The following is a 27404-nucleotide window of genomic DNA, read 5'->3' as shown; positions in this document are numbered from 1 at the left end:
GAAGCAAGTAACATGACCACAATTTATACATGCCTCAGATTTGCTGCTGAAGAGTGCAAAAAACTAAATCAAACATGTATTGTTACTTTCGACCAACCTCTTTTCATAAAAGCTATGGTTATTGTCGCTGGTGCTGTAGATGATGACATGATTTCTTCTATTGTAGTTCGTTTAGGAGGCTTTCATTTGTTGATGAGCTATATGGGAGCCATTGGCAAAATTATGGCAAGCAGTGGCATTTAAGAACTCTGGGAGCAAGTGTTTGCCAAAAAGTCTATCATACACATGTTGTCTGGACATGCATTGGCCCGGGCTATTCGAGCACACACGCTTACCCGAACTGCAATTGCCACTTTGCTGTATGAGCTTTGTTTAAATGAAGGTAAAATTACCAAAGAAAGTATCGACATCTTGAAAAATTTGTACATGGATGTATTGGAAAAGCAAGATGATCTGAAACAGGTAGATATACAAAACATTGAGAACATTCTTTGTATAATGGAAGAGACCATCAATGAGCTTGAAAAGGCAAGTCGCACAGCGAGACTTTGGATACAATATTTTCATCAAGTAGAAATTATCCATGACTTTATCAGAGCTGAACGAACTAGCGATTGGAGGCTACACTTATATGCTGTTCAGTGCATGTTGTGTCACCTTCATGCTGCTGGACATGTTCACTATGCGAAATCTGCGCACTTGTACCTCCAAACCATGCTTAAAATTGAATCTGTTCTTCCCTCACACGAATTCGAAAGATTTGTGAAGCTAGAGTATTTTACAATTCGAAGATCAGACAAATTTTGGTCTGGTGTTTGGTCTGACCTCACTATAGAACAGGTGCTTGTGAAAGGAATTAAGACAGCAGGAGGCCTTACACGTAGACGTGGGTTGACAGAAAATGTTCTTGGCCGATGGATTAATGCTATGCCAGGAACACTTAAAGCAAGTGAAGCAATGGAGACATGCGCTAGTGTTTCATACATGTCATCTGAGCAACATACAGACTTGTAAAGATCGTGCAAGATTCGTGAAAAAATTGATGCAAATAAACTTACTGATTGGTTGAGACTTCACTCTCCATTCGATCAAATAGACTACCGCCTTGTGTCATTAGCTTCAGGAATGATTGCATATAATAGGGTGAATTGCGATAATGTCAAAGAAATAGGTGAAGCTGCAATAAAGAAAGTTGTGGGTAAAAACTTTCAAAGTGTCTCTCTCAAATGCAAAGAACAAGTATTCACTTGTGCAAACATGGGAAAAACTGTGCTGTTCGCAGGAAAACATGTTGAAGTAAATCTTAATCAACTATTTCACAGGATTGCATGTGTTGTGAAAACCGAACAAGAATTGAAAGAATGTTTCGCTACGAACTGGCACCTCTCCCACAAGCATTATTTGACAATATTACTCTCCGAAAGGGCACTAAGTCAGAAATGAAACTTGTTATTGAAGAGATGTGTAGTAGCAGCTGTGCATTACCAGAAAATCCCATATTTGTTCTTGATGGTGGTGACCTTCTTCAAAGAGTTCCTTGGCCACAACCTGCAACTTATGGTGAAATATGTGAAGTGTACTTGAGTTATGTAAGGAGGACTTATGGCCAAAATGTAGTAGTTGTGTTTAATGAATATCAATCAAGTACTAAGGATGTAGCACATTTAAGACGTGCTTCTGATAAATCAAGCAGTAACTTCGCTGTCAATACCTCTACGGATGCAATTGTTGCCAAGCATAAATTCTTGGCCAACACAGAAAATAAAATAAGTTTTGTTAGGGAGCTTGCTAACCACCTATGGCAAGCAAATTATGCAGTATTCCATGCTCCTACAGATGCGGATACACTCATAGTTGGTACAGCCTTGGAGGAAGCAAGGAAAGGTCGTAACTCAGTTGTGGTAGGGGAAGACTCGGACCTATTTGTACTTATTGCAGGCTTGGCTCGTACAAACGAGGAGGTGCATATACTAACTCCGAGCAGTTCTAATACACAGAAGAAAATTTAGAGCAGCTTGAAGATGCAAGATGGATTGGGAAACATGATAGAACACATTATGTTGATACATGCTATGATGGGCTGTGATACAACATCCAGACCATACTAAAAGGGACATAGAACTGGTTTTAGTAAGCTTAAAGATAACGTTCAACTACAATCTGTTGGGAGAAAATTCAATGATACCGCAGCATCACCAGATGAAATAGCAGCTGCAGGTGAGGCATTCTTCATTAAGCTATATGGTGGTAAAACTGAGGATGGTCTAGATACGACTAGATACAAAAAGTGCATGCAATGTGTCGGTAAAAAGCCTCTCAACTATGTACTAGATCTAGCATCCCTCCCACCAACTTCTGCAGCAGCTCGGCAGCACAGTCTACGAGTCTACCATCAAGTTCAGGCATGGCGCAGTAATTATCTCCCAGAAGGTGACTGGGGATGGAAGATAAAACATGGAACATTTAAACCAATTCCTACAACTCTTCCTCCAGCACCAGACTATTTGCTCCATCTTGTGCACTGCAATTGCAAATCTGGTTGTGAAAGAAATTGTGATTGCAGGAAAAGTGGTCTTCAGTGTTCTACAATGTGTGGTGTGTGTGCTGGTGAGACTTGCAGTAAAAGATTGCAAATTGTGGACGCTGACCTTGATGCACTTGGATTTGTTGATGAAGATGACTCTCATGATGAACTGGAGAATAGTGATAGACAAAATGAAAACTGTTCAAACATTAAGAAACTTACGAACCCAAAGCGAAGACGCCTGACTCAGTAACTGGTGTCCGAATAAAACTATTAGTGCACCGATAAACTTAATTTTCGCATTAAGACTCTGTTAATTCTGTATTTATACTATAATACTAACATTCCAAACTATTAACATATGTAAGCATGCAGAAAATAACATTTAAATATTTGCCCAGTATTGGTTTACGTATGGCTAGCTGCATAGGATTTGTCCAGGTATGTGATATCTTTTAAAATGTTGACATTGACTTAATCTTCTTATAAAGATTTATGAAACATTGTTTTGCCCCTTTATTTGTGATTTATACTATTGAGTTAAAAAGTTAACAATATGTTATTTTAGGTCATTGTCTATCTGCTGACAAAACTTCACATATATCAGTCGTACTGTTTAGGCGTGATTAAGGATGAACCTACTAAATTCAGACTTTCGCACTTAATCATTAGCTTAAATTGACCATTACTTTTCAACTGTAAAAGATAGATAAAAATTGAAAGAAAAACGTTTTATGTAAAATTTAATTATCTTTCTTTTATTCTGTAGTAGTTTTCTTGTAAAAGCAACGGTTTACGAGATAAATAAGAAAAACCTATTTTATCCGCCATTTTTCCAAGATGGCGGCATGTTCCCCATTGCGAATTTCAGGTGATTTCATTCCAAAGATAAAGGTGAACATACAAGATCTTTTCCAGAAAAAATTATCTTTCCAAAAATTACTTCCCTCTAACCACACATTATGACTATACTATATATATACTTTGAAATGAGTGGTGTGAGGTCAGTATGCCAGCGGCTTCCGTGGAGGAAGAATCGATCGCCATTTTTATTTTTTTGCTCTCACCGGGTTCGAACCGAGGATTCCAAGCTTCATGTCAAAAGTGTAGGTACATTTTTAAAATATTTTTTTATTTAATTTTTATTATTAAATGAGATCGATTAAATGTTTTTATGATTTTTAAAAAAATTTCCGATTTTCTAACAAAAATTACGGATTTTCAAGATGGCGGCCGTAAAGGAAATTACAACGATGACGTCATAATCCTAGATGACGTCAGAGGCTTATTAGAGGCTGTAGATATGGATGCTTAAGCCTCTTTTAGGAATTTGTGTTCTTTCTAATGCAAAATGACTTTTGAGGTTTTTCGAAATCCTAATTTTCGAATTGTGGAATTTTTTCAGAATTTTTGGCGGGATTTTTTTCCAAAAAAAAATGGATATTTTGGCGATTATTGGCGATTTTTGGGTAAATTGTGGCTAATTTTGAAGGTCAAGGTCATCTAAGATGGCTGCCTAGACATCATAAATGCAAGATGACGGACCGGCACAGGCACCTCGCGCCTGCGCCTGTGCCAGGACATACATTTGCTTACTACTTATCTTCATTGCAGCTACAGTGACCAGTAGCTTTATCATGCGCGCTGTCAGTTAAATATTGTACATACATTCCCAGGAAAACATAACCCACAATCTCTGTGTACTAATATTCTGTCTGAGTTCAGTTTTATTGAATCAATAATCTTGTGGTGGCAGTATGGAAATAATCCACCACTGAAGCTCAGATATCAATCGAAACTTACACAGCGTAAACAAGGCGTGTTATGCCAGGAATTTAACGGGCTGGGTAGGGTAAACAACCTTCTGAAAGTGAGATACTAAGGGAGAAAAAAAATCTAGTCTGCCAAATTAATTTTACTTCAGCTTTTTTAGTGTCAGAAAAAAAAAATCATTTACATTTCTTTGGTTGGATGAAAAATAAAATAGGTTTCTACTAAAGTATTTTCCTTTTGTTTGAAATACTATGTTCTGCGCTCAAGGCTCGGTCTGACACGTCATGTTGAATTTTTCAATTTTTGGTTTTTTTTCTTTCAAATGGACTATTTCTAAAATATTAACTCTTGCGTTTGTTGTCTTACTACAAATATTTTCAACCGAAATTCACTTAGTGTACTATAATGGATGTCGAGAATTCGCGCAAGTGATGATAATTAAGAATCCTTGCGTTCCAGTTACGCCACTAATACTAAAGTAGTCGTTAAAAATTAAAATGTGAGCATTCATTCAGTAATACCCAGATGTGTGTAAAACCTAACCTCGGTAACGTGCTAATGCTTGTGTTCGCATGTTGCTAATACACTTATAGTAGTATATATTGGCCGGTCAGGAAACAGGGTGCCAGGAAAGAAGCCGATGAACCAGTTCGCCATTTCGGATGCCATCTAAGATGACCTTGACTTTGGCCAAAATATTTACCCAGAAATTGCCAAAAACAACCCTCAAAAATATCTAAAAAAAAAAAAAAAAAAAAAAAAAAAACATAAATGTGCAAAAATTCACCAAAATTTTCAGTTTTTTTTTAAAAAAAAAACCTTACGCCAAAAAATAAAAAATAAAATAAAAAATTAAAAAAACATTTTTGAAGGGGAAAAAACCAGCAAAGAATTAAAAAATTTGTAATTCGAAAAACCTCAAAGGACTTTTGCCTTATAAAAACAAAATGAACTCAGCGACTTAAATTCCCCATAGTCATGCCGCCATAAGCCGCCATCTCAACCATTTGGAAGTCACGGCCGCCATTTTGAATTGTTACATAACCGTTTTATTTACGTTACGCCCGCCATCTTGAAAATCCGTTTGTTTTATGCTAGAAAATCGGGACAAATTTTAAAATTACATAATAAAATTTTTTAAAATATTCCGCCATTTTTAATCATGAAGTGAAGTATATTATATTGAAAATCCGCAATTATTATAGAAAAAATGAGAAAAATTTAAAAATTAATAAAACATAACTTAATTACAATTTTAATAAAATTTTAATCAAAAACGCACTCAGATCATAAAGTACTTGATTCCAATTTGGCGAGAGCCAAAAAAAAAAAAAAGACAGATCCTTCCTTCACAGAAGTCAATGACAGACTGACCCCCGCCCCCCCATATATATATATATATATATATATATATATATATATATATATACAGCCAGCAAGTATGACGTCACATCCGCCAACTTGTATTCATCTGTTAAAAGTCGCTTCCGACATAATGTCTTCGTCTGTTAAAGTGTGCTATCGCCATGTTAGTTTAATTTTTATCAACTGGAGTGCAGTAATTATGTATTGCCAGGGCACCCGCCAATTTGTTGGCCATCTTGGCCGCAATCTTAGAAATTTGTATTTATTAAGCTATAAATTCGGAGAAAATTTCAAAAATCGTAAGAACAATTAATTATTTAATTAATAATTGACCCAATTAATTCCATCCTTGGTGCGATTCTCAATCAGTGATAAGAGTAACTAAAGATTCAAATAAATTTTAAATTATATTTACCATTAACTTTTGTGGAGTTTATTAATCATTCTCTCTACGAAAAAGACTCTATAAAATATACCTGTCCGACGAAATAAATACGCTGTCGCTGTGCCTACGATGCTAGTCTAATTTTTCGACACTTGGATTACCGTCCAACCAGGTCTTGTACAATGTTAGATGTATACGCCAAGTTTCTTCAAACCACGAGGATCATAGACCAGATGTCTCCGAACAACGAGGCCAATTGACCTTACAGTCATAATGATCCAGAATCAATAGTAAAATAAGATCAGTCGCAAGATGCGATAGGATACAATGCATCCAAATGGCTTTGGCTCCAGCTGTCTTCGGCTCCAAAAGTCTTTGGCTCCTCCTGTCTTTGGCTCAACAGCTCAAAGTTCTCCAATTGCTCCAATGCTCCCAATGCTCCAATTGGCCAACAGCTCCAAGTACTCCAATGCTCCCAATGCTCCAATTGCTCCAAGTTCTCAAATTGCTCTAAGAGCTCAAGGTTTTCTAATTTTCCAAATGCTCCCATTGCTTCAACAACATTTAACTCCAAATGATTTTAACGCATTTTTTGATCGAACTTACATAATTGCTGGTATAACTTTATTATTACTTTCAAATTTATCAGTCATTGGTGATGATCTTAAAATCTTTAATTTAGAAGTTGCATTAAGAGAACTCGACAGTAGTTAGAAATCAGATTTTGAGAAATAAAACTATTACTTTTGAAATCAAAATATATATTTTTTTCCTCAATATAACACTCATGCAAGTAATACAATACATTATTGTATGAAGCCAGCTTCCCTAAGTTTTTTAAGCATGAAGGATACTTCCTTGAAATCCAAATAGTTTCCTGCTCAAAGTGAAGCATGTAGAAGTCTTAACCGGTTGATCAATATGTTAGGATCTTACCATTATGTGTAATAAATCTATTATGGTGCTATCATCTTCCTCGCATGTATATAATAAATATTAATAAGATCCTTGGAGTATTTTAATATAACGCCAGCTGCAAGGACACTTTCATCATCGACCCCGTGATCATCGCAAGCTTGATGAGAATAATTTAACACATCGTTTATAATGTTTTGGTCTCAACGCTTCATCACAAATGCTCTCTCACGATCTAAGAGAAGGAAGGCTTTGCTAGACATCAAGGAGAAGGAAGTTCGTCTTTCATGATAGTGTTTGTCAGTTGTTTTAAGAAACAGTAACCTCTGGTAATGTTCTCTTTTGTTTGAATTCCACAAAATAATATATTGGAAGTGCTTTTTTAGTAACAGTAATTAATTCACTAAGTAAACGAAACTCTGAATAATATTACTTAGCTTATTATGAAAAAAAAATTATATGCAAGGTTTGTTTTCTCAGGAAAAACCAGGCACACTCGAAGAATATCAGCAGAAGTCTCGCCAGGAATAATTAGGCGCACACAGAAACACCAACAAAATTCTTGTCAGAAATATCCTGGAGCACACGGAGAAAACCAACAAAATGTTGACAGGAATATTCAAGATCACACGGAGAAATATAACACACACTGCCATCACCAACCCAGTGACTATAATAAGCTTAATCAGAATAATTAATTTAAACGCGATGTTTACAAAGTTCGATCTTAGCGCTTCATTTGCAGTCTATGATCTTGCCAGCTTCAGATGCTTCATCACAATCTTCTTTCTTGGTAGTGAGATTTATTATTCCATTCTGAAATTTCAATACTAAGCAGTTCTGCTACTAACCAAAATATGTCACCACATTTTGTGTTGAGTTGTATTGATTTTTTTTTTATTGTGAGATGCAAGATGCTCTTTCACGATCAAGGGAAAATAAATCGTATTGCGTGATTGTTTATCAGCTGTTTTAATTTTATACTCAGAAATCAATGTTTTAAAAATAAATTCTTCATGATAAAAAAGTTAGTGCTGATTTGGTAACAGAAATTCACCAAATAAACGAAGCTCCAAGTACAATTGCATGTCTCATTACGAAAATTAAAATGCATGCAGAGATGGTTTTCTAGATATAACCAGGAACACACAGAGTAAACCAACAGCATTCTTGCCAAATACAATCAAGAGCATGCGGAGGAAATCAACAGCTATCTTGCGATGTACAATGTTACATTTAGGAGATTAATGTAAATAGAATTCATATGCATAGTACAATTATTAATTTGCTTAGCATACACATGCTACTAATATATGTATGCATAAAAAATTATATAGTTATGCTAAGCTAATAATTATTATACATACATTTAAATGTATTCACTGCGCTGAATTTCGCAAGACTTCGGTTAGTTTTCTCCATGTGCTCCTGACTGTATCTGGCAAGACTAATGTTCGTTTTCTCAGCGTAACAGGTTATTTCTAACCAAACAAACTCTGCATGCATTCTTTTCGTAATGAGACATGCAATTGTATTCGGAGTTTCTTTTAATTGGAGAATTCCTGTCACCAAATCAACACTTACAATATATTTCACAATGGGAAATTTTAAACCAATTGTTGGGGAACTCTGGGGGGAGAGATCTCTAACAATCTTCAAAAAATAATCGTGATGCCGTGCTTTGAAAGTCACAACGGCACTTATTCAACATATAAATTACATGGAGCTCAACGTGCAGAACAAACAATTACAATTCTGATGAGCTGACAATATTATGTTAAATCCTTTAAGATGGCTCTCTTCAGCCGGAAGGCCGACTCACTAGTAAACTTCTAGTGGGAAGCTGCAAACAATGTGAAACTTTTAGAAAATAATGCGGGAAACAATTTCTTACTACTAACTTTAAAAAATGGAGCCTTCGAAATGCCCAGCACTCAAAATAATGGAGGACAATCCACAGCGCCCTGATATAAATTACTAATTAGTTTTTGGCATAAAAAATTGCTTGTTAGGTGGAAGAGTTTCAATTTACCAAACGAATATCCAACAATTTGCACATTTTATTTACTTCAAACATAAACACACAACAGTCTTAAATTTACTTTAAGTGCAAACAAAAAATAAACAGCAAGAACTATCAGCAACGTCTTCTGACTGGGACATCAAATATTTACATTAATTCTGTTTACAAGTTCCTACTCGGAAGTGAATCCCGTCCGACGTGGTTGACGTTAAATATGAAACTCCACTCGCCTTGTCGGTTTTAGTAGTTCAGGTGGTCGCCCTCTGGTGACCTGATTGGAGGCGGCTTGCATTGGCTGCCCGGTATCCGTCCGCTGACGCACAGCAGCAACTGCGACAGCTACAAATTCCTCGTGCCGACCTCTGACACCAGGTCTGGAAACGTCCGCTCCGTCTTCACACTTGTACTTCTCGATGACGTCCGCGATGATTTATCGAACTGCAACTGGAGTCTCTCTGACCACTCATAACCACAAACAGAATGGCCTCTCTCGCTGTCTGCTCAGAGCGCCTTCGTAGCTCGTCAAGTCCAATCCGTCCGTCGCACTTCTGGTGATGTGTGCCCCACCTCACGCCGCACCTTCGCCACCTCGCCTCTCAATAACTACCAGCGGTAGTACAACATCAACTCTTCGTCTTCTTCCCGCCATAACCAATCACTCGGGCGTCTCACTTGCATACCACACGTTGAAAGTTTCCAAGTGCGGGAGCGCTGTGTTCTCCAGTGTCCATCCTGGCATGGCCTCTTCCTCCAGCAGCGTGACGTCTTAGGCGGGCGGTCAAGCCAGTGACGATCCCATGCAGTCCGGTCGTGAAGTGTATCTCTCGGTGTTGTTCTGTGTTCTGTGGCGCTGACGGGCCCCCTTATACTTATAGCCTAAAAGAACACCCCAGGGATCCGGTACGTGGTTTCGGATCACCGTTCAGTGATCCAGTTCTCTTCTGGGCGTTTCGCTGATGGTCTCGGCAAAGATTCTTGGTGACCCGGGTTACGGGTCAATTGATTCCGATCCCGGGACCGGGTCCCGGTGTATGCCTTGGCGTAGACGGGAGTCACGTGGTTAGGATGACCCGGTTCACGGTTCACGGTTCACGGGTCACGCTTCATTGAACCATGTCTATTCCAGTCGATTCGTTTCGGCTCTCGCCCTGACCGACGGGGTCACGGGTCACGGGTCACAGGTCTTTGTTATCGGGATACAGGCCACTTATAGTATTTGATACAGCAAATACTTTTTGTTTATTTTTAAACCACAAACGTTACCGTGTGTCATGATACCGGTAACAAAAAGTGATTCATTACTGAGTCGAATCCTTTCCTTATAAAAGCTGACAAACAGTATAATGGAGGATAATTACTCTTCCCTTGATGTCTAGAAATTCTTGCGATCCTAATAGAGCATATCACATACCACACTAAAAAAAAAAAAAATTGGTTGTCTGTAAAGTCGGTTTACGGACGATAGTTTAACGTGACAACATCATAACAAAACATTGATGAAATGATTGATCCAGAAGAAAATGAAATATCATATTCGGCCTGAGACTGTGCCGTAATAGGTTTTTGCAACAAAACCATTTAGGCATTAAAAATATTATATTCTTTGAGGAAGAATTTTTTTAAAAGTTTTTCTATCTTTTGTATTTTAAAATCTACCTCTGCATACTTTTATGAATAAAATTGAATCATTTTTATTGAATTATCACTATTTTGTATGGATACAAAGGAGTGAAACGAAATGTACAATTTAATTAATAAATTTACTTTTATTTGCATTAATTAATTCAAATATAATTATTACTTTTGAAATGTTGCGTGCACCGTATTTATTTTTATAAGTACAAAAAAAAAAATTCGCACCTGCCGGGATTCGAACTGACAACTTTTGGATTGGAAATCAGCCATTCTAACCTCTCTGCCATGAGGCCATATTAAAATTCTTGTTTCAGATGTTATAAATTATTAATAATATTACACGCACGATATTTGTTTGAATTTCTTTTAACTAGCATATTCTCTGTTGGACTCGAAATATTTACACGCTCGTGGGCTCATAACTATAATACAGTGTGTGATTTAGTTGAACAAATTATAACTCATCACAAATAATTACCAATGTCATACTAAAGCGTGAAAAGTATCATACCAGCAATAAATATTTAGTTACACAGCTAAAACAATACTCATACAACACTGTTTAAATATACTGATTTACACTAGTAATTAAAATAATACGTACTTGTAAGAACGCCATTTACTTGCGAATATACTCCCGTGGCGCGGTGCACAACAATAACCTCGAACCCCGCTATGTTGTCGTCTGCCCCAAGACGTGTGTGGCGACATGCGCAGGCGTGATCCAACCGGCGCGACCCGCCTATCCCTGCAGCATGGCGGGGTGAAACCTGAGCAGTACGCCGCCACGTGCCGGCCGAGTCTCTGTACCGTCCGCAACATACCAGAGAGATTCCACGCATGCGTAAACAGAACACATCCGTAGTGGGACAATTTTTCGTGCGTGCAGCCAGCGTTCATTGATTTATTAGAAGTTGTCACGTCAAAAAATAAAAAACACACTTCAATACCAAATGTAGCGATATCTGTTTGTAAAAAGCAGAACTGCTTGGCATTGAAATTTCAGAATGGAATATTAATTCTAGCTGAAGAAATATTAAAATGTGCTCATATAACAGTAACTCTATTGCCGAAAAATTTTCGAATATGATAAATTTGACTCGGGTTTTGATGGTTTTTGATTGAAATATGAAATTATATTTTGATGATATATCAAGAACAGTAAGCGTGGTTCAAAAAACAGAAGTGTCATATTCCTCAAATATGTTTCGGTACTGTGGCATTTTGTTTAGTAAAACCAACAATGCTTGACGTCATGAAATAAAGCAATTGTGCAAAGGACCCTTAGCAAAAATATGCTAAGTTGCAACAGTTGTGGCTTCCCTTTTGGACAAAGTGATAATTAAAATATATATATCAAAACCCGCAAAGGTGCATTTTTCGTCGACTGTTAGAAAATCAGGTCTGTAAGTACATAATTTCAAGATTGATTCAAAGATTATTGACAAGAGGGCGGGTGCCATGGTAGTAGAAACTACTGCACTCTAGTGGATAAAAATTAAAATAATATGGCATCAGCATCCTCTAGCAGATGATGTGCTCGGGAACAATCTCGGCTAGTACAGCGGTGCAGCATCGGCCACAGTCTGATCCTATTGAATTGAACCTCAGTCGGTGGTGGGTGCCCGTGGATCTCACGACCTGGGGCGACGTAGTTCACCGCCCCTAACTGGGTTAATCCGGGTGGCACCCCGGCCTATACGCGGATTGCTTAAAAGACTAGAAAATCAGTTTAAAGAATCTGTAAGTGCACGTGGGTAACCTAGATTGCCCTCGTGTACCTGAGAAACCTGCCTGGCGTCAGCCGGTCAGGTGGAGGGGCGTGCTTTCAAGCAACACGGTGTGCCGTTAATTAGTAAATTCGACACGATATATTTTAAATTTTTATTATGATTTTAAATTTTTGTGTGGAAATTTTATTTGCTTTACTATAGTGTAATTTTAATTTGTTAGTCTGGTGTACTCCTCTGAGTTAAACTTTGTCTCAGTGCTCTGAAGCCCCTTTCCCATCGGCGTATCGGATATTTTGCTGGCCTAATCCCTGACTGGCAGACAGCGTACCTTTTCCCCCGCCTTTCAGTCACGCCTCAAGCCTGTAATATCATTTCTCTTCGTGACCCTAACTGCATAGACAAGCCTGTAGCCTGCAGGCGACCAGTTCTCAGAGACGAGCTGAGATTGGAATTTTTCATCACGTATTAGTGTTATGTTCGCTCCTCTGCAGCCACGACGGGACGCTTGTTCTCAGCGTCGTTGCACTTTTACCCTCCCCCCCCCCTTCACAGTTCCAAGTAAGACCAATGACCGGTCGTAACCCCCTGGACAACGGTGACCGTTCTCAAGGTCTCCGCGCTAAAACGGGTGCGCTAAAACTGATCACAAGCGCTACCTAGCGACCAAGTCGCGAACTTCTCCGCTTGCCTACCCTCTAGGGCGCCAGAGAGCAGCACTTGCTTTCCCTTGAGTTATATGGACGCCAGGGGCGAGTCGATTGTTTTTAACTCAGACCCCCCCCCCCCCCCGACAGAGGTCTCTACTGTCGCCCAGTGATGCCAACTTCAAAACTCCTGCCAAAGTTTTGTCCGCCCGCATTCGGGCAAGTTCGGAATCTTTCGGCGGCCCAGACCCCCCCCCCCCCACCCGTAAGAGCCGGCGGCCACTTTTAATTACGAGACGCGTTTCTCCGCTGGACACTTCGCGCCGCGACTGCAGACGGACAGTTTGATTATCGGCGAGTCGACGAGACTCTGCAAAACTTCCATCCGGCCGCAACCGACTATGTAGTCGCCTAAATGAGGGATGCTATCCCTATAATCTTTTTCAAGTAGTTTAGTCTGTCTGCGTAGTATAAAATGTAATAGTTATTTTTTTTTTAGCTTTTAATTTTTTTTGAAATGAAGAAATCATCCGCGTCCTGCCGCGCAATTCGCGAGCTCCAGACCCTGGCTGACTCCACGATGGCAGCGTGCTGGGCAACTCCCCTGTTTTGGTGAGTGATTATTCGCGACCCCTTTTTTCTTCCCTTAAATTTTTTTTGGGCATTTTCTGCCCCATAGACTGCCTGTATACAAGTTCTAATCAGTTTTGATTTGGACAGTTGCAGACAGGGTCGATGATGGGGAGAGACTGATTGCTTCCATCTCGTGGCCACCCCCCCCTTCCTGTTCCGTGGGTCACATTAGAAGAAACTTTTCTACTACCCGACGTGATCGTTTGAAGACCCCGGGTGGTAACGTAAATTCAACATTTCCCCCTTACCTAGCTACGAACTATCTTAAGCGGATGACCAACCCACCAGCGACCAGTGTTTTTCTCAAGAACATGTAGAACGAATAGAACTAATTATCAATGTAATCATCGGATCCATCCAATTTTGGGTGTGAAACTCATAATGCAAATGTTTATACTTCAAACTAAGAATGTAAATTGTTTTAAATAATCACGGGCCGGCCCATTTTTGTTTTTCTTTTTGTTAATCTTTGAAACTTGTTAAAACCTTTTGTATGTAAAATAATGGAAACAAGATAATTCATCAGGGCAAATAAAACAGGGAAACTATAGATCAAGTTAATCGTGTAGTTTTTATTTATTGATTTTAACGATCCCCTAACTTCCTCCTTGCTTGTTACAGGAAGTTCCTAAATTTTGTTTGTTCCCCACCTCATGTCGCCTCTGGTAAATCAATTTATTTAACTTATTTTTTTTTATCCAGCAAGTTTCCAAGGCTCCTTTTAATTAATTCAAAATAATTCTATTTTGAGGCACGAGGGGTGTTACAACGGGTCATTGAGATAGGCAACAAGTTTGTGTCGGAGCTTTGATAGGCCTATTCTAACACGTCTATCAGCTGTTCCCTGATTCTACCTTTGAGGTGCAGGTACAGGGAGGGAGGAGGTGCGGATAGCCGGACATGTTCCGGAAAACATGTATGTATTACCTGACAGGCGGGAGTGGACCTGACCCTGCGGGGAAGGTGATTGTCCCTTGAGGTGTCGCAGCTGTTGCCAGCTCTAGTATCCGAGACATGATCCAACAGGTTCACAGAATGGGTGCAAGGATGCGAATATATAGCCTCTCCGCACCAAGTGGTTGGGATGGGTAGCCTCAACCTCTGGTCATAGCATCGCCTTAACTGAAGAGGACAATGCCGGGCGTAACCCTGCGCAGTGCATCCTCAATTGCATGTATGGGACCAGAAATGGTGAATTGGCTGCATCTGAAGGCAACAGCAGATGCGTTTGAAGCCTTTCTGGGGGGTTCGACTGCCAAGCCTCGGCGTTTCGGCCCCAAAGGGTCCCATAGTGAATGGATCTGGTCCATGGAAATGGACGGACCGAGAAAGGCGCCGCTGTGTTCGGGTGCACCCGGGTTTAAAAAAGAGCTGTAAACTGCTCGACTAGGTGTGATACGTTGCCCTAGTCCAGTGGTCGGGGGAGGTACCGAGGTAACCCCGAGGCCCTCCAGCATATGCACTGTGGTTGTCATTTATAGCCAGGGCTCTCTGCGATCGCCGCCGGATGAGTTTAGGCACTTCCGGGCCTTAATCGGCTGTAAATCTGCCGGGCTGAGGTACGGCAGGTCAAAGGGTAATCCGAGGAGACGAGGACATCCAGTGGAGTAACTCTGAAGAGTGATGGTCGGTTAGCCTGCTGGCGAACGGTCTGCCGAATAGACGCCAAGTTGGTAGTAGTACGGGAAGAAACCATGAAAGACTGAATGGTGTCCCGCTGAATTTCCTCCAAGGCCCAGGATTGTGATTGGGTAGGAATCGTACTTGGTAGTGGTGCTCCGACCGCTTGGAGCAGGCTCCAAGGGTTCTCTAGCCCGATGCAGAGTCGATGTTGTGAGCTACGACACAGCTCCGGTACTAGCCTGGAAAGCTAGGAGCGGTTTGGATAGAATCTCTACCAGACCACGGGTTTACTTGTTGTTTTGAGAGGTCCCGTAGTGATGTGGGAGATCGGGGAAGGCGCCAGCAGTGCTGAAAACAAGATGGCGGCAGCAGGAAGCTGCTGGGAGTGTGCGCTGTGGGCAGTTCCAGGGCCGGTGCGGGGACTGGTGGTGTACAAGTGCAGCAGGAAGCTGCTGGGAGTGTGCGCTATGGGCAGTTCCAGGGCCGGTGCGGGGACTGGTGGTGTACGAGCGCAGCAGGAAGCTGCTGGGAGTGTGCGATGTGGGCAGTTCCAGGGCCGGTGCGGGGACTGGTGGTGTACAAGCGCAGCAGGAAGCTGCTGGGAGTGTGCGCTGTGGGCAGTTCCAGGGCCGGTGCGGGGACTGGTGGTGTACGAGCGCAGCAGGAAGCTGCTGGGAGTGTGCGATGTGGGCAGTTCCAGGGCCGGTGCGGGGACTGGTGGTGTACAAGCGCAGCAGGAAGCTGCTGGGAGTGTGCGCTGTGGGCAGTTCCAGGGCCGGTGCGGGGACTGGTGGTGTACGAGCGCAGCAGGAAGCTGCTGGGAGTGTGCGATGTGGGCAGTTCCAGGGACGGTGCGGGGACTGGTGGTGTACAAGCGCAGCAGGAAGCTGCTGGGAGTGTGCGCTGTGGGCAGTTCCAGGGCCGGTGCGGGGACTGGTGGTGTACGAGCGCAGCAGGAAGCTGCTGGGAGTGTGCGATGCGGGCAGTTCCAGGGCCGGTGCGGGGACTGGTGGTGTACAAGCGCAGCAGGAAGCTGCTGGGAGTGCGGTGGTCGGCGCCGCTGGACGTGTCAGGCACCCTCAGCTCCTTCAGACTGTCCTTCATGAGGACGGGCGACTCGGAGGAAACCAGCTTGATGCTCGAGCTGGAACCTTGCTCCGCCTGGTCAGCTGACTTCTGCCACACCCTCCTTCACCTGGTGCCGCGTTCGCAGTACAGGATCACTGTGAGTCCTGCTTCGTGACCGAATACTTACAGTTCTGTTTCAAACATATATAAACTTCTATTTAATGCATGTAAGAAATAAATTAAATTGAGTAATGATTTTTTATGATTTTCATGTCTAAAAATTTCTAAAGTTTTTTCTAATTTTTTAAAAGAACTGAATATGTTAACTCAGTGGACATATTAATATTCCGTAGTTATAATTTTTATTAACTCTTTTTTTCTGACTAGCACAATATAATTATTGATGGTATTACACCCTTTGCAAATATACAGGGGCGGATCCAGGGCCGGGCGACCCGGGCAATCGCCCAGGGCCCCGCGCCTAGTGGGGCCCCGCGTCTGCCCTCACCCTAGCACCTGTCATGTAAGGTGTTCGAAATTAAGTTGTACACCCCTAATGTTTTTTAGAACCTCTTTTATATGTATTACCCGCAAAATGCAGGGGACGAGTGTCAGATAATCGTGTTGGCAATATGTGGATCACATTACCTGACACTTGCCAGCTGGCGATGCTGATTAGTGTTTGCTTCAGGTTACAGTTATCATAGATACGGCGACAACAAGGCTTTGCTCTGAGTGTCGTTTTCCTCTAATATATCTCTGGGGAAGGGCGGTGAAAAGTACATACAGTTGTGCTTTTTTTGTTTTATGTTTATATTACTTCTGCCAGTTATCAAAGGAATTGAAAGTATAGGTCGCTATGTAAACCCTAAACTTCCTCTCAACCTTCTAAATTTACGTGACTTTAGTCAGCGGCTGATAATTAGGCTTCCCTTCCCTTTTACGATATTCAAAAGTGGAGGGGGTGTGAACGTACGCGTTACAGACCGATGTTGTTACTGCAGTGTCGCCAGATCAGTGGAAATATTAAGTCATGTATCGTGCAGTACACATTTTGAATCTTTATTTGTTCGTCCTGTTATTTTGTTGTAACTACTTTCAATGATATTTATTAATAGGGATATTTATTTTTATTAGACAGTTTCATAATCAAGGCTGAAATTTTTATTTGTTAGTTTCAGTCAGATTAATTTACAATGAGCTCTCGTGATCGTGACTTTGGTAGAAAATATGATTCTGGCAGTTCCAAACGGAAAAAAAATTGAAAAACGCAAAGAACTTGAAAAAAAAAAAAAAAGCAATTCTTTAACAAAATATTTAAAGACTGATAAAATTACTGGATATAAGGAACAGTTGAACTGTAATATTTTGCCTTGAAATGTTGTTGGTTTTTTTTTCTCCTTAAAACCATTTATTTTCGTGAGGGAAAAAAATTACCCATGTGATTTTTGTACCAAATTAATTTTACGACTAATTTAAATAATAGCCTAAACAGCTATATAAATTAACCCTCATTTACATGTGGCATATATTTGAGTATTTGCACAAAAACAATCCAAATTTATTTTCGTATTTTTATTTTTCTTCTTTCTATAATTTTATTTGATGTGAAAAAATATCGTATGTGTGTAAATGAAAAAAAAGGAAATAGCTTTTTGTTTTTGCTTTTGATTTTTTATATTTTTATTATGATTTCACTTTTAAAAATATTGACAGCTTTTATAGACTTATAAAATGACCAGATTTCACCAGAATTAAACTGTATGCATTAATAAAACTAACCCAATTACAATTTCCACGAAAGAAAATTTCTTACCATCGTCGAAATTTTGGTTCAATGTATGCTCAAAAGTTTAATTTTCTAACTTTCCGGGAGAGTGACCACAAATCCCCCTTTCCCCAGTGGTATTCCATACTCCAGTCTGATAAGACACCCCCTCCCTCCCCGAGATACAAGGGCCCCGCCGAAATAAACTGTCCAGGGCCCCGCACAGTCTAGGTCCGCCACTGCAAATATAGGCTATATATTTTTAAGTTAAATATAATGTTAGGCAAAGCAGATAATAATATAGTTATTTATATATTATACAATATTTTCTTTCAAAACTCCTATACAAACCATACATAACTTTTATATTTGACTGATGTTGGTGTCATATAACTACTCTGCGTGTGTGTATACATTTATTTAAATTACCAAATGTGCAGTTCATTTCTTCGTTTAAATGTAGATTGTTAATATGCATACCCTGATGATTTGTAAATATTATTTGACTAGCATCTAGTATACCGTAGAAATAATGAAATATTTTTCACATAAATAACTCCTTTACGAAATTTTGCAATATTTTCAAGCGTACGTTTAGAATGACAAATCGAGTTTTTTTTTTTTACAAAACAAAATAGTGTAAAGCATTAAGTAATTAATGTAACAACACACTTTCTAAAGCAAACATGTATCAGTAGTATACAAATGGGCGTCGTGCTTCTGGTTTAAGGTTGTGGTGCCTGTGGTGCCGATCACCATCTTGGTTTGTGATGTCATGGCATCAATCTTGGATTGTGATGTCATGGCATCAATCTTGGATAAGCTTGACACGACCTTTGACCTTGACATTTAACATTGTACTGACCTTGACACCGGCGGTCATTTTAGATCCACTATTTTGTTTTCCGCCATCTTGGTTTCTAGAACATTCGCCATCTTCAATGATGACATCATCGTTGCAAATTTCGTTACAGTCATTATCCTGGATGCTAGAAATCTTGCAATTTTCGTTACGGCCATCAAATTAAAATTTCGTAATTTCTATTCGATTTTAACAAGAAAAAATTTTTAAGTTTAAAATAAATATTTATTAATTAAATTTCAATAAAAATAATTTCCACCTTTTTGAAAACTGTCCGCCATATTGAAAAACACTAAATATCATCCAATTTGATATCTAAAAATAATCATTAATAAATTTTTAATATAAAAACCTCGGCCATTATTTAAGTTTCAACCATTTAAAATCCTTAAATATTATCCGATTTTAATGTGAAAAATTTCAAAAATAATACAAAAAAATTAATAAAAACTTTCTCCATTTTGACATTTGTCCGCCATATTAAAAAACTGTAATTTTTATCCAATTATAACGAGAAAAATTTTTAATTTATAAAATTTATAAACCATATTAAATTTCCATAATAAAATTTATTAAAAGTAATAGGTTTGAACCCAGCATGATCAATCAATTAGAAATGTAGATGTATCCTTCTTACACGGAAGCCACCGCCAGACTGACCTACCCACCACTAATGCCAAGACAGATATTATGTCAGACAGTATGATGTCATGGTGGCCATCTTATTTTCATCTGCCGGTGCAGCCATCTTTATTTTCACTTCTTGTAACTAGGAGCGCTAGTTCACACACATCGTCTTCTAGAGAGCACTTCCACCATTATATTTTCAGTACTCGATACCAGGAGTGCTAGTGCCACGTAGTACACATGACATCTGCTAGAGGATGCTGCCACCATAGTTGTTTAGTTTTTGCATGCTGCCATATTGAAATTCTTTAATTATTAGGCTAGAAATTAAGGAACATTTCCAAAAATCATCAAAAAATCGCTTGTAAAAATTATTGTTTCAATCAATTCACACAGAGTTCTCAATTTAGTTAAAAGGACAGCGATATATTCCATGATGCCTTGCATGTTTTATGCATACTAATGTCTTGCCGCAGAATATACACTTTGTTTTGGATTAAAGCATAACCAGTCTGTCACTATTCCAGATGTGTCAATTTAATCTTCCATAGTGTATAAACTGACTAAAATATCATTTGGTCTGATATTCAATGCGTTCAGAGTAATAATTAATATCGTATAGTATTTAATCAAGAATTTTCAATTTTTTGATGTTTTCACAGTAATACAGTCAGGTGATGGAAAATCATTAGTTACGGAATCTTTTAAAGATGTCACTGACACTGTTGACGTTCAATGTTCCGCTGCTGAAGACACTCCAGATGTTCAAATCTTCTGCTCTGATGGAACAGTAGACGCAACAGGATCTGCCCCGTCATCGCCGCCGTTGACGCCATCAGGATCTCTGGAACTGTCAGCAACGCTGCCATCGGGGTCTGCGATGTTGATGTTAAACCTTCCATCTAGGTCGATGTTAATGATGGTAAGATGCCATCCAGTTCTTAAGAATTCCCGGATACCGGACTAATATGTGAGATGAGTCAGACAAGACGATCCACACTGTACCATAGACAGAGGTGGATTGAGTCTCTCATCACCTGGACCTCGCCTTCGCAGCAATAGGCATGAGACGGATTTTGGCTTGAGTTTTGTTCACTTTTAGATGACCACCAGAGGTACCAACATGGATTCCTTTCAACACCTCTGCCACTACACTCTTTGGAAGGGGTAGTTCCATTATAACTACTTTTCCATTTGAACTCTCCCATTCCCTCATTAGCAGCCCATTCACCAACCGCAAGAAATCCCACTGTGCCCAGTAAGCTTTCACCGCCCTTCGGTCACTGGAAATCTCATGCCATATTGGACGTCTAGTATATTCTCTAGCCAGATTATAATAGATGCCAAATCCGTATCTTGCCACTGTGCTGCATTCAAGCTGGCACTATCCCATTTATCTTCCTTGTTAGATAGCGTTGTTCGCCAAACATCTTCGATCCCCTCATTTTTCTCTGCCATATTACAATTGTTGCAGTATTCCTTGCAAGGTCTTCGGGAGAGGGCATTGGTATTGCTTTGATTTCGGCCTTTCCTGTGTTCCATCCGGCAATTATACTGCTCTATCTGTTTAATCCACCTAGAAAGTTGTCCCTCTGATTTATTTAACTGTAGAAGCCATTTAAGTGCGGCATGGTCAGTGCTTAAAAATTTTTTTCTTACATATAAATAACCTATTTAAGGAATTATTGCAGAGACTTCACTACAGCCAAGAGCTCTCTTCTTGTGATGCAATAGTTGCGTTCGGGCTTAGACAAAACTTTGATGTAGTATGCTATAACTCGTTCATTCCCATCTTGAACCTGGAAAAGGACACCACTTAAACAAACTCAGCTTGCATATGTGTCGAGGATAAACTCTCTGTGTTGATGGGGATAGCCAATTTTTGGGGTAGTACACAGAGATTCCTTAAGGTCATGAAAGGCAGTATCATATGCTGAAGTTTATACAAATTGTCTCTTGTCCTCGGTCCGATGATACAAAGTCACTTACGAGGGTTATTTTTTTTCAACCTCCGATCGGCTGTAATAAAAAAAACGGGAATGAATTGGGAAATTATTTTAATGTCAAAAGAAACGTACATATTTACTCTATTTTTCCACATAATCACCGTGCAGATTGAGGCATTTGTCGTACCGATGCACCAGCTTTCCAATACCCTCTGCATAAAATGATGCCTCCTGCCTATTCAGCCACGTTTTAACTGTGCTCTGCAGTTCATCATTGGTGTTGAAGCATCGTCCTCCAAGCCACTTTTTCAACGTGGGGAAAAGGTGATAGTCACTCGGTGCCAAATCCGGACTGTAAGGAGGGTGATCAAACACAACTGAGGTGTGAGTTGGCCGCTCCACATGGTTGGTGGAAGGGGGTAAACACTACGAGACGTGTCGATTCGTGTACGAGCGATTAGGGTATCGATTAATGGGCATGCCATGGAGAAATGAAACAGTAATCACACTGCAGGGCACTGTTAAAACGTGGCTGAATAGGCAGGAGGCATTATTTTATGCAGAGGGTATTGGAAGGCTGGTGCATCGGTACGTAAAATGCCTCAATCTGCACGGTGATTATGTGTAAAAATAGAGTAAAGATGTACGTTTCTTTTGACATTAAAATAATTTCCCAATTCTTTCCCGTTTTTTTATTACAGCCGATCGGAGGTTGAAAAAAAATAACCCTCGTAGATTGTGGAGAACCCAGGCACAAACCGTATATAGTAAGTACAGTGTCCTAAGAAACTCCTTACTTCATGCTTATTCTTAGGTTGAGGCCACTCCTTAACAGACCAGATCTTCTCAGGATCTGTCCGCACTCCATCCTGCGATACAATATGTCCCAGGAATGTTACCTCAATCAGGGACAAGAAGCACTTCTTACTACCCAACATAATTTGGGCATGAGGAAGCCAGTCGAATACGTCCTGCAGATTCCGTAAATGTTCCTTCACTAAATTTCCCACCACGATAATGTCATTCAGGTATACTGGGCTTGTCTTTCAAGTTAAGCCATGCAGGACAATGTACATCAAACTTTAAAAGTTGCAGGAGCATTACATTACCTGGATGGCAACACAGTTAACTGGTACAGCCTACTACTGTCGTGAAAGCAGTCTTCTTCTCGGGATGCAGCTCCACTTGCCAGAAAATACTTTTCAGGTCCAATGTAGAGAACCATCTGGTGCCAGAGAGTGTATCAAAAGTGTCATCGATACGATGGAGGGAGTAGCTGTCTTTTTTGGTGATGTTATGCAGCTTCCGGTAGTCCACAAAAAACCTTCGTTGGCCATTCTTCTTCGCCACTAAAACAATTGGGCAATAACTGGCTGATAGTTTTATTACACCACCCTCCATCATACCCACGATCAATGTCTCTACTTCTTCTTGTTTTGCTAGGGGCAACCGTTATAGTGATTGTCGGATTGTCTCTGCATCACCTGTGTTGATGCAAGGTAGACAAGGCTTGTTTTTCAAGGTCAGTATCCCCTAAGAAAAAGAGATCCTGGATGCTTACAAGAAAAGCTGTGGCTTCTTATATTTCTCCATCTGTTAGATTTTTTTGGGCATCGCATTAGTAGATGTTCTAGATTTGTTTGCAGACATTTATCATTACGTCTAATAGGTCAGGAAGACTTACACAGTGTTACATTTGAGTTACGTCTCCATCATTTCAAGGTGTCATCCATTATATTAATTTTTTTATTTAAATTATGGCTTTTTTAACTTATTCTTATGTTAAATATTTAGTATAATTTTATTACGTTTGTTAATTATCTTTATTTAGTTTCAGAAGAAATGATAGTTACTGGCCATTCATCGCAGGCCGAAAGCCATAATTTGCATGAAAATTAATATATCTGATTTATGGTGTTATTATTTCAGTGTACGATATAAAACGATTTCTTAAAATGTATTTAGGTGTAAATATATGTGTATAAACTACGTAAGGCTATATATTTTAATTAATTCAAGCTGCTTCTTCAGGGCACTATCCTGTTTTGGTTTTACATTGCTTTTAATTTAATATTATCTATTTACTTGTCCCCTTTAGCATATGTTGTGTTTTACATAAAGTTAGGGCGCTTGACGCAAAGTTACCGTTATGATGTGGCATGACAATTGCATGCATAAAACATGCAAGGCATCATGAAATATATTACTGTCCTTTTAACGAAAATGTTGTAATCAACTTTCATGTATAACTGCTCTGAAAAGACATGTCAAGACATGCAGAGGACTTGCTTTGCATTCTAAGAAGACTAGAAATCGAGAAATGCTAGTAATTTATTTTTTCTTGTAAATATGTAATATATTTTTATTTGTAACCTTGGTTGTTTTATTTCTAGAACATGTCACTATTTTATTAATATAAATTTCATAATATTTTACCTAAAATTAACATTTTTGAATCAGTCAAGAATCTAGCTGAAGTTATCCAATCAATAATAATTTTTTCAAGCATTTTTTAAAAATGTTTTTGGGAAACGATCCTTAATGTATAGCTTGATAATTAGATAATTGCAACAATGATGCCTTAACTTTCAAAATGGCAGCCATTACATCCTAATTGTCAAGGTCATGGTTAAGGTTAAAATTCTAGGTCAAAGGTCAAAGTTAATATCATTCAAGATGGTCGCCATGATGTCACAATCCAAGATGGCAGTCGGCACCACGGGCACCACAACCATGAACCAGTATCAGGATGCCCATTTGTATACTACTTGTAGCTATCTAATGTAATGTTTACAACACCCACAGGTGTGGGCTCGCAATGCTGAAGTGGACGACGATGGAGACAAGAGCACAGTGCTGGCTACTACTGTGGAGGATGGAGGTAGGTTATGTGAACCGACACGACTGGATTGTTTACATGGGCCTTCTTTGTCAACACTTAGCCCGCCACCCATCTGCCGTGACGTCAGCTCGGAATGGAAGCTTGGTTTCGAGAGGTCAAAGCAAGGATGGAGAGTGTTGGGATAAGGGAAGACAGAGGACGCACAGTGAGCGACGAGAATTAGATGTTGAACACTTTTAAATCTAAACAGTGGCAGTGAACATAAAACCGTAGTTGTGTAGTTAAGGCGTGTGTGGAGCCTAAATACCACTCGGCGTTAGGCATAAAGACAGGACACAAGCAGCAATGTTCACGATTGGCGAAGTGTAGAAGACGACCCGGCCGAACGGAAACGGAACCCTGAGATGAGACTAGAGATTGCTTTGTGAGCACAGGAGTGGGAACGGATGTGTTAACTTTCCTCAGGATATTTTTATAAACACAATTGAGAAAGTAAATTAAGTATTTGTTAGATGTACATTAAACATTTATTTTTAATTCTGAATATTTGGCTGAATTTGATTAAATCTGAAAAACACTATAAACTTGAGAACTTAAGTAAAATCTGTATTATTAATTAAATCATACAGAATATTCTTTTCAGCATTATTTACCTTTAATTTTAATGTTACTTTTAAAATACTTGCTGATTTTAAAAAAAAACATTATTTAATGTGTTTCTAAGTTTAAAGTTTCTAGAGAGTTTTCTCTGAGATTAGTAATAACTAAAAAAAAAAACTTTCTTGGTCGGTCTTTAATAAATGATTTTTTTAATATTTGAAGGTGGTTTTTGCCGAACAATCATCTCAAAACATTTGATTGGATCACAATAACTTTTTGCAAGAAATAAAACATAAAAAGTGGCAACAACTATGCAAAAATATAAACTAGACTCAAATAAGAAAAAAGCGTTTCTATGAAAGTAATTTTAGGGGTGACTGGGTACATTTGTGACCATTTCGCTGCCATCGTCTGTAGCATTCACATAATATGATCGAGTTCTGAAGAAAATACATAAGATAAAACCTATTATCTATTATCTTCAAATGGGCAGTAAAAGCTTAAATCCAGGTGAGGTATTTACCTGTCAGGAGCAATTTAAAAACAAGTTTACCTCTGTTACAACACAACCAACCTACATACGAGGGTCGGTTTTAACAGTCGTTGGGGTCAGTTGTAACACGTGCTCAAAATTAAATACTAAATATTTTATAAAATTTAACTAAGTATAATGACCTTTAAATGGTCGTTTATAATTTTCTAGCTTATATTGCACAATTTGTTTTGATAATTTTTAGTAGTCCGACCGAAATATAATATATGTAACATAGCTTTTAAGTTCTTTGTTACCTGAAATAAACACTAAATAGAAACATGAACTCAAATAAAATGAACAAATGGTTTTACGACAACGATTACTGACTAACAAACTTATTATAAATCATTTTTTAAAGAAGCATAGTAATATATGAAAGCCAATCATTAAAACCAAAAAGACTCAATCCCACTAACAGTTATGGTAAAGCAGTTTAGTCTACTATCCGTGCATTCTACCTGAGCCAAATGTCGGTGCCTGTTTACGCAAGGTTGGGGGTATATACTCCTCCCCGTAAAATTCCTAATCAATCTATCAAAATCTATCATTCCGACCAACAAAATGAAATAATTTGAAATCAAACAGCAAGCAACGTGGTTCTGTCTGCCCTTCCCATAGAAATGTAACAGGCTCATGCCTGTTCATTGCTTATTCCTCACTTTGCCTGCTCTTTGATTGCAGTGCGACTGATAGTCTATCACTATGAGGGTCATAATATGTATATTCAGTCCATAGACTGGTTATGAATAAGTGAAAATTCAATCAATATATTTATTCACAAAAAATATTACCATTTATCATGACCTAGAGTAAATTATCTATAAACAGTAAAACAAAGAAGTATCTTAAAACAGCAATAACCCCCACCCTTACAAATATAAGGGGAACGGGGAGTAGGTTAACTCCGAGGAAAAAAAAAATATATCCAAACAAAAACCCGCTTAATTGTGACTCAACACTGAAAAGTGAGTGAAATGGATAAACACAACTAAGTAAGATTCAGTCAGGAATAAAATTTTCAGAAAGAAGTTAAAAGCACTTCACGAGGTAAATTAGACGCGAAAGCAAAATATGCATCAAATGAAACATCGAAACAAAAAAAAAATTCCTACTTATATTAAGGACTCATAAATATCCTTAAGGAGCCTCAAATTATTCCAGTAAATTAGAACAGATATATATATATATATAGAATAGCTCTTCTCAACGTTTAGACCACGTATATTATGAAAAGGATTGATATGCATCATGTGAGATTTGTGTGCATGGTGTAAACGCTTAGAGGACGGTGACAGGTCTTAAAAATGGTAAAATTTACATACGGGCTTTCAAAGTTGAACATAGTTTAGCAGTGCCTTCGTTGGTTTTAGAACTTGCTGTTCATTCATGCGAGAGGTGTTGGGAATTCTGACAGCATTTTTTTGCCGATGATAGCATGAGATTTCTTTAACTTACTGTTGGCCTGAGCCCAGTGTCGCTCCAGGAGACGGTGAATAGTTTAATGCAACAATTAATTTGTAAGGCTCCTTATGTTGAGTAAAGGATGTGTCAATATCTTCCCAAGAAACAATCTTGCAAGTGAAAACTTAGTAAACTAGTGTACTTCAGAATTAAGGTTAATGTTTTAAAAATCTTAATAATGATCACCACATTTATAATAACTCTTATGAAATACAGTAAGTGCGTTGTTTATTGGTTTGTTTTTCGCATGATAAGTTGGGGCAAGGATAATGCGGACATTAAAATGTGCTCCATTACCTATTTGAAAACATTTTGTGTAAAACCTTACACACGCATTGTTGGGAAACAATGGAAAACTGAAATGTTTTCACACTAGATGTTCTAAAGCTTTGGTATTTTTAACTGCCGTCATGACCGTACAGTGACTAACAAAACTGTTTCT

The 27404-nt window shown here is 39.0% G+C and overlaps 1 protein-coding gene across 2 annotated transcripts in view; it reads left to right on the top strand.

Moving 5' to 3' along the window:
- LOC134535791 (uncharacterized) overlaps positions 1-27404 on the top strand; it is a 443681-nt gene that overhangs the window by 383372 nt on the left and 32905 nt on the right. For both annotated transcript variants that reach the window (XM_063375065.1, XM_063375066.1), the window contains 2 exons: positions 16240-16478; positions 24330-24405. In XM_063375065.1, coding sequence (XP_063231135.1) covers positions 16240-16478; positions 24330-24405 — 315 coding nt within the window. The remainder of the gene's footprint in view (positions 1-16239; positions 16479-24329; positions 24406-27404) is intronic.

The sequence above is a fragment of the Bacillus rossius genome, chromosome 10 (genome assembly GCF_032445375.1).
Source record: "Bacillus rossius redtenbacheri isolate Brsri chromosome 10, Brsri_v3, whole genome shotgun sequence".
NCBI lineage: Eukaryota > Metazoa > Arthropoda > Insecta > Phasmatodea > Bacillidae > Bacillus > Bacillus rossius.
Note: the sequence above shows the minus strand (reverse complement) of the source record. Positions and strands in the feature narration are given on the sequence as shown.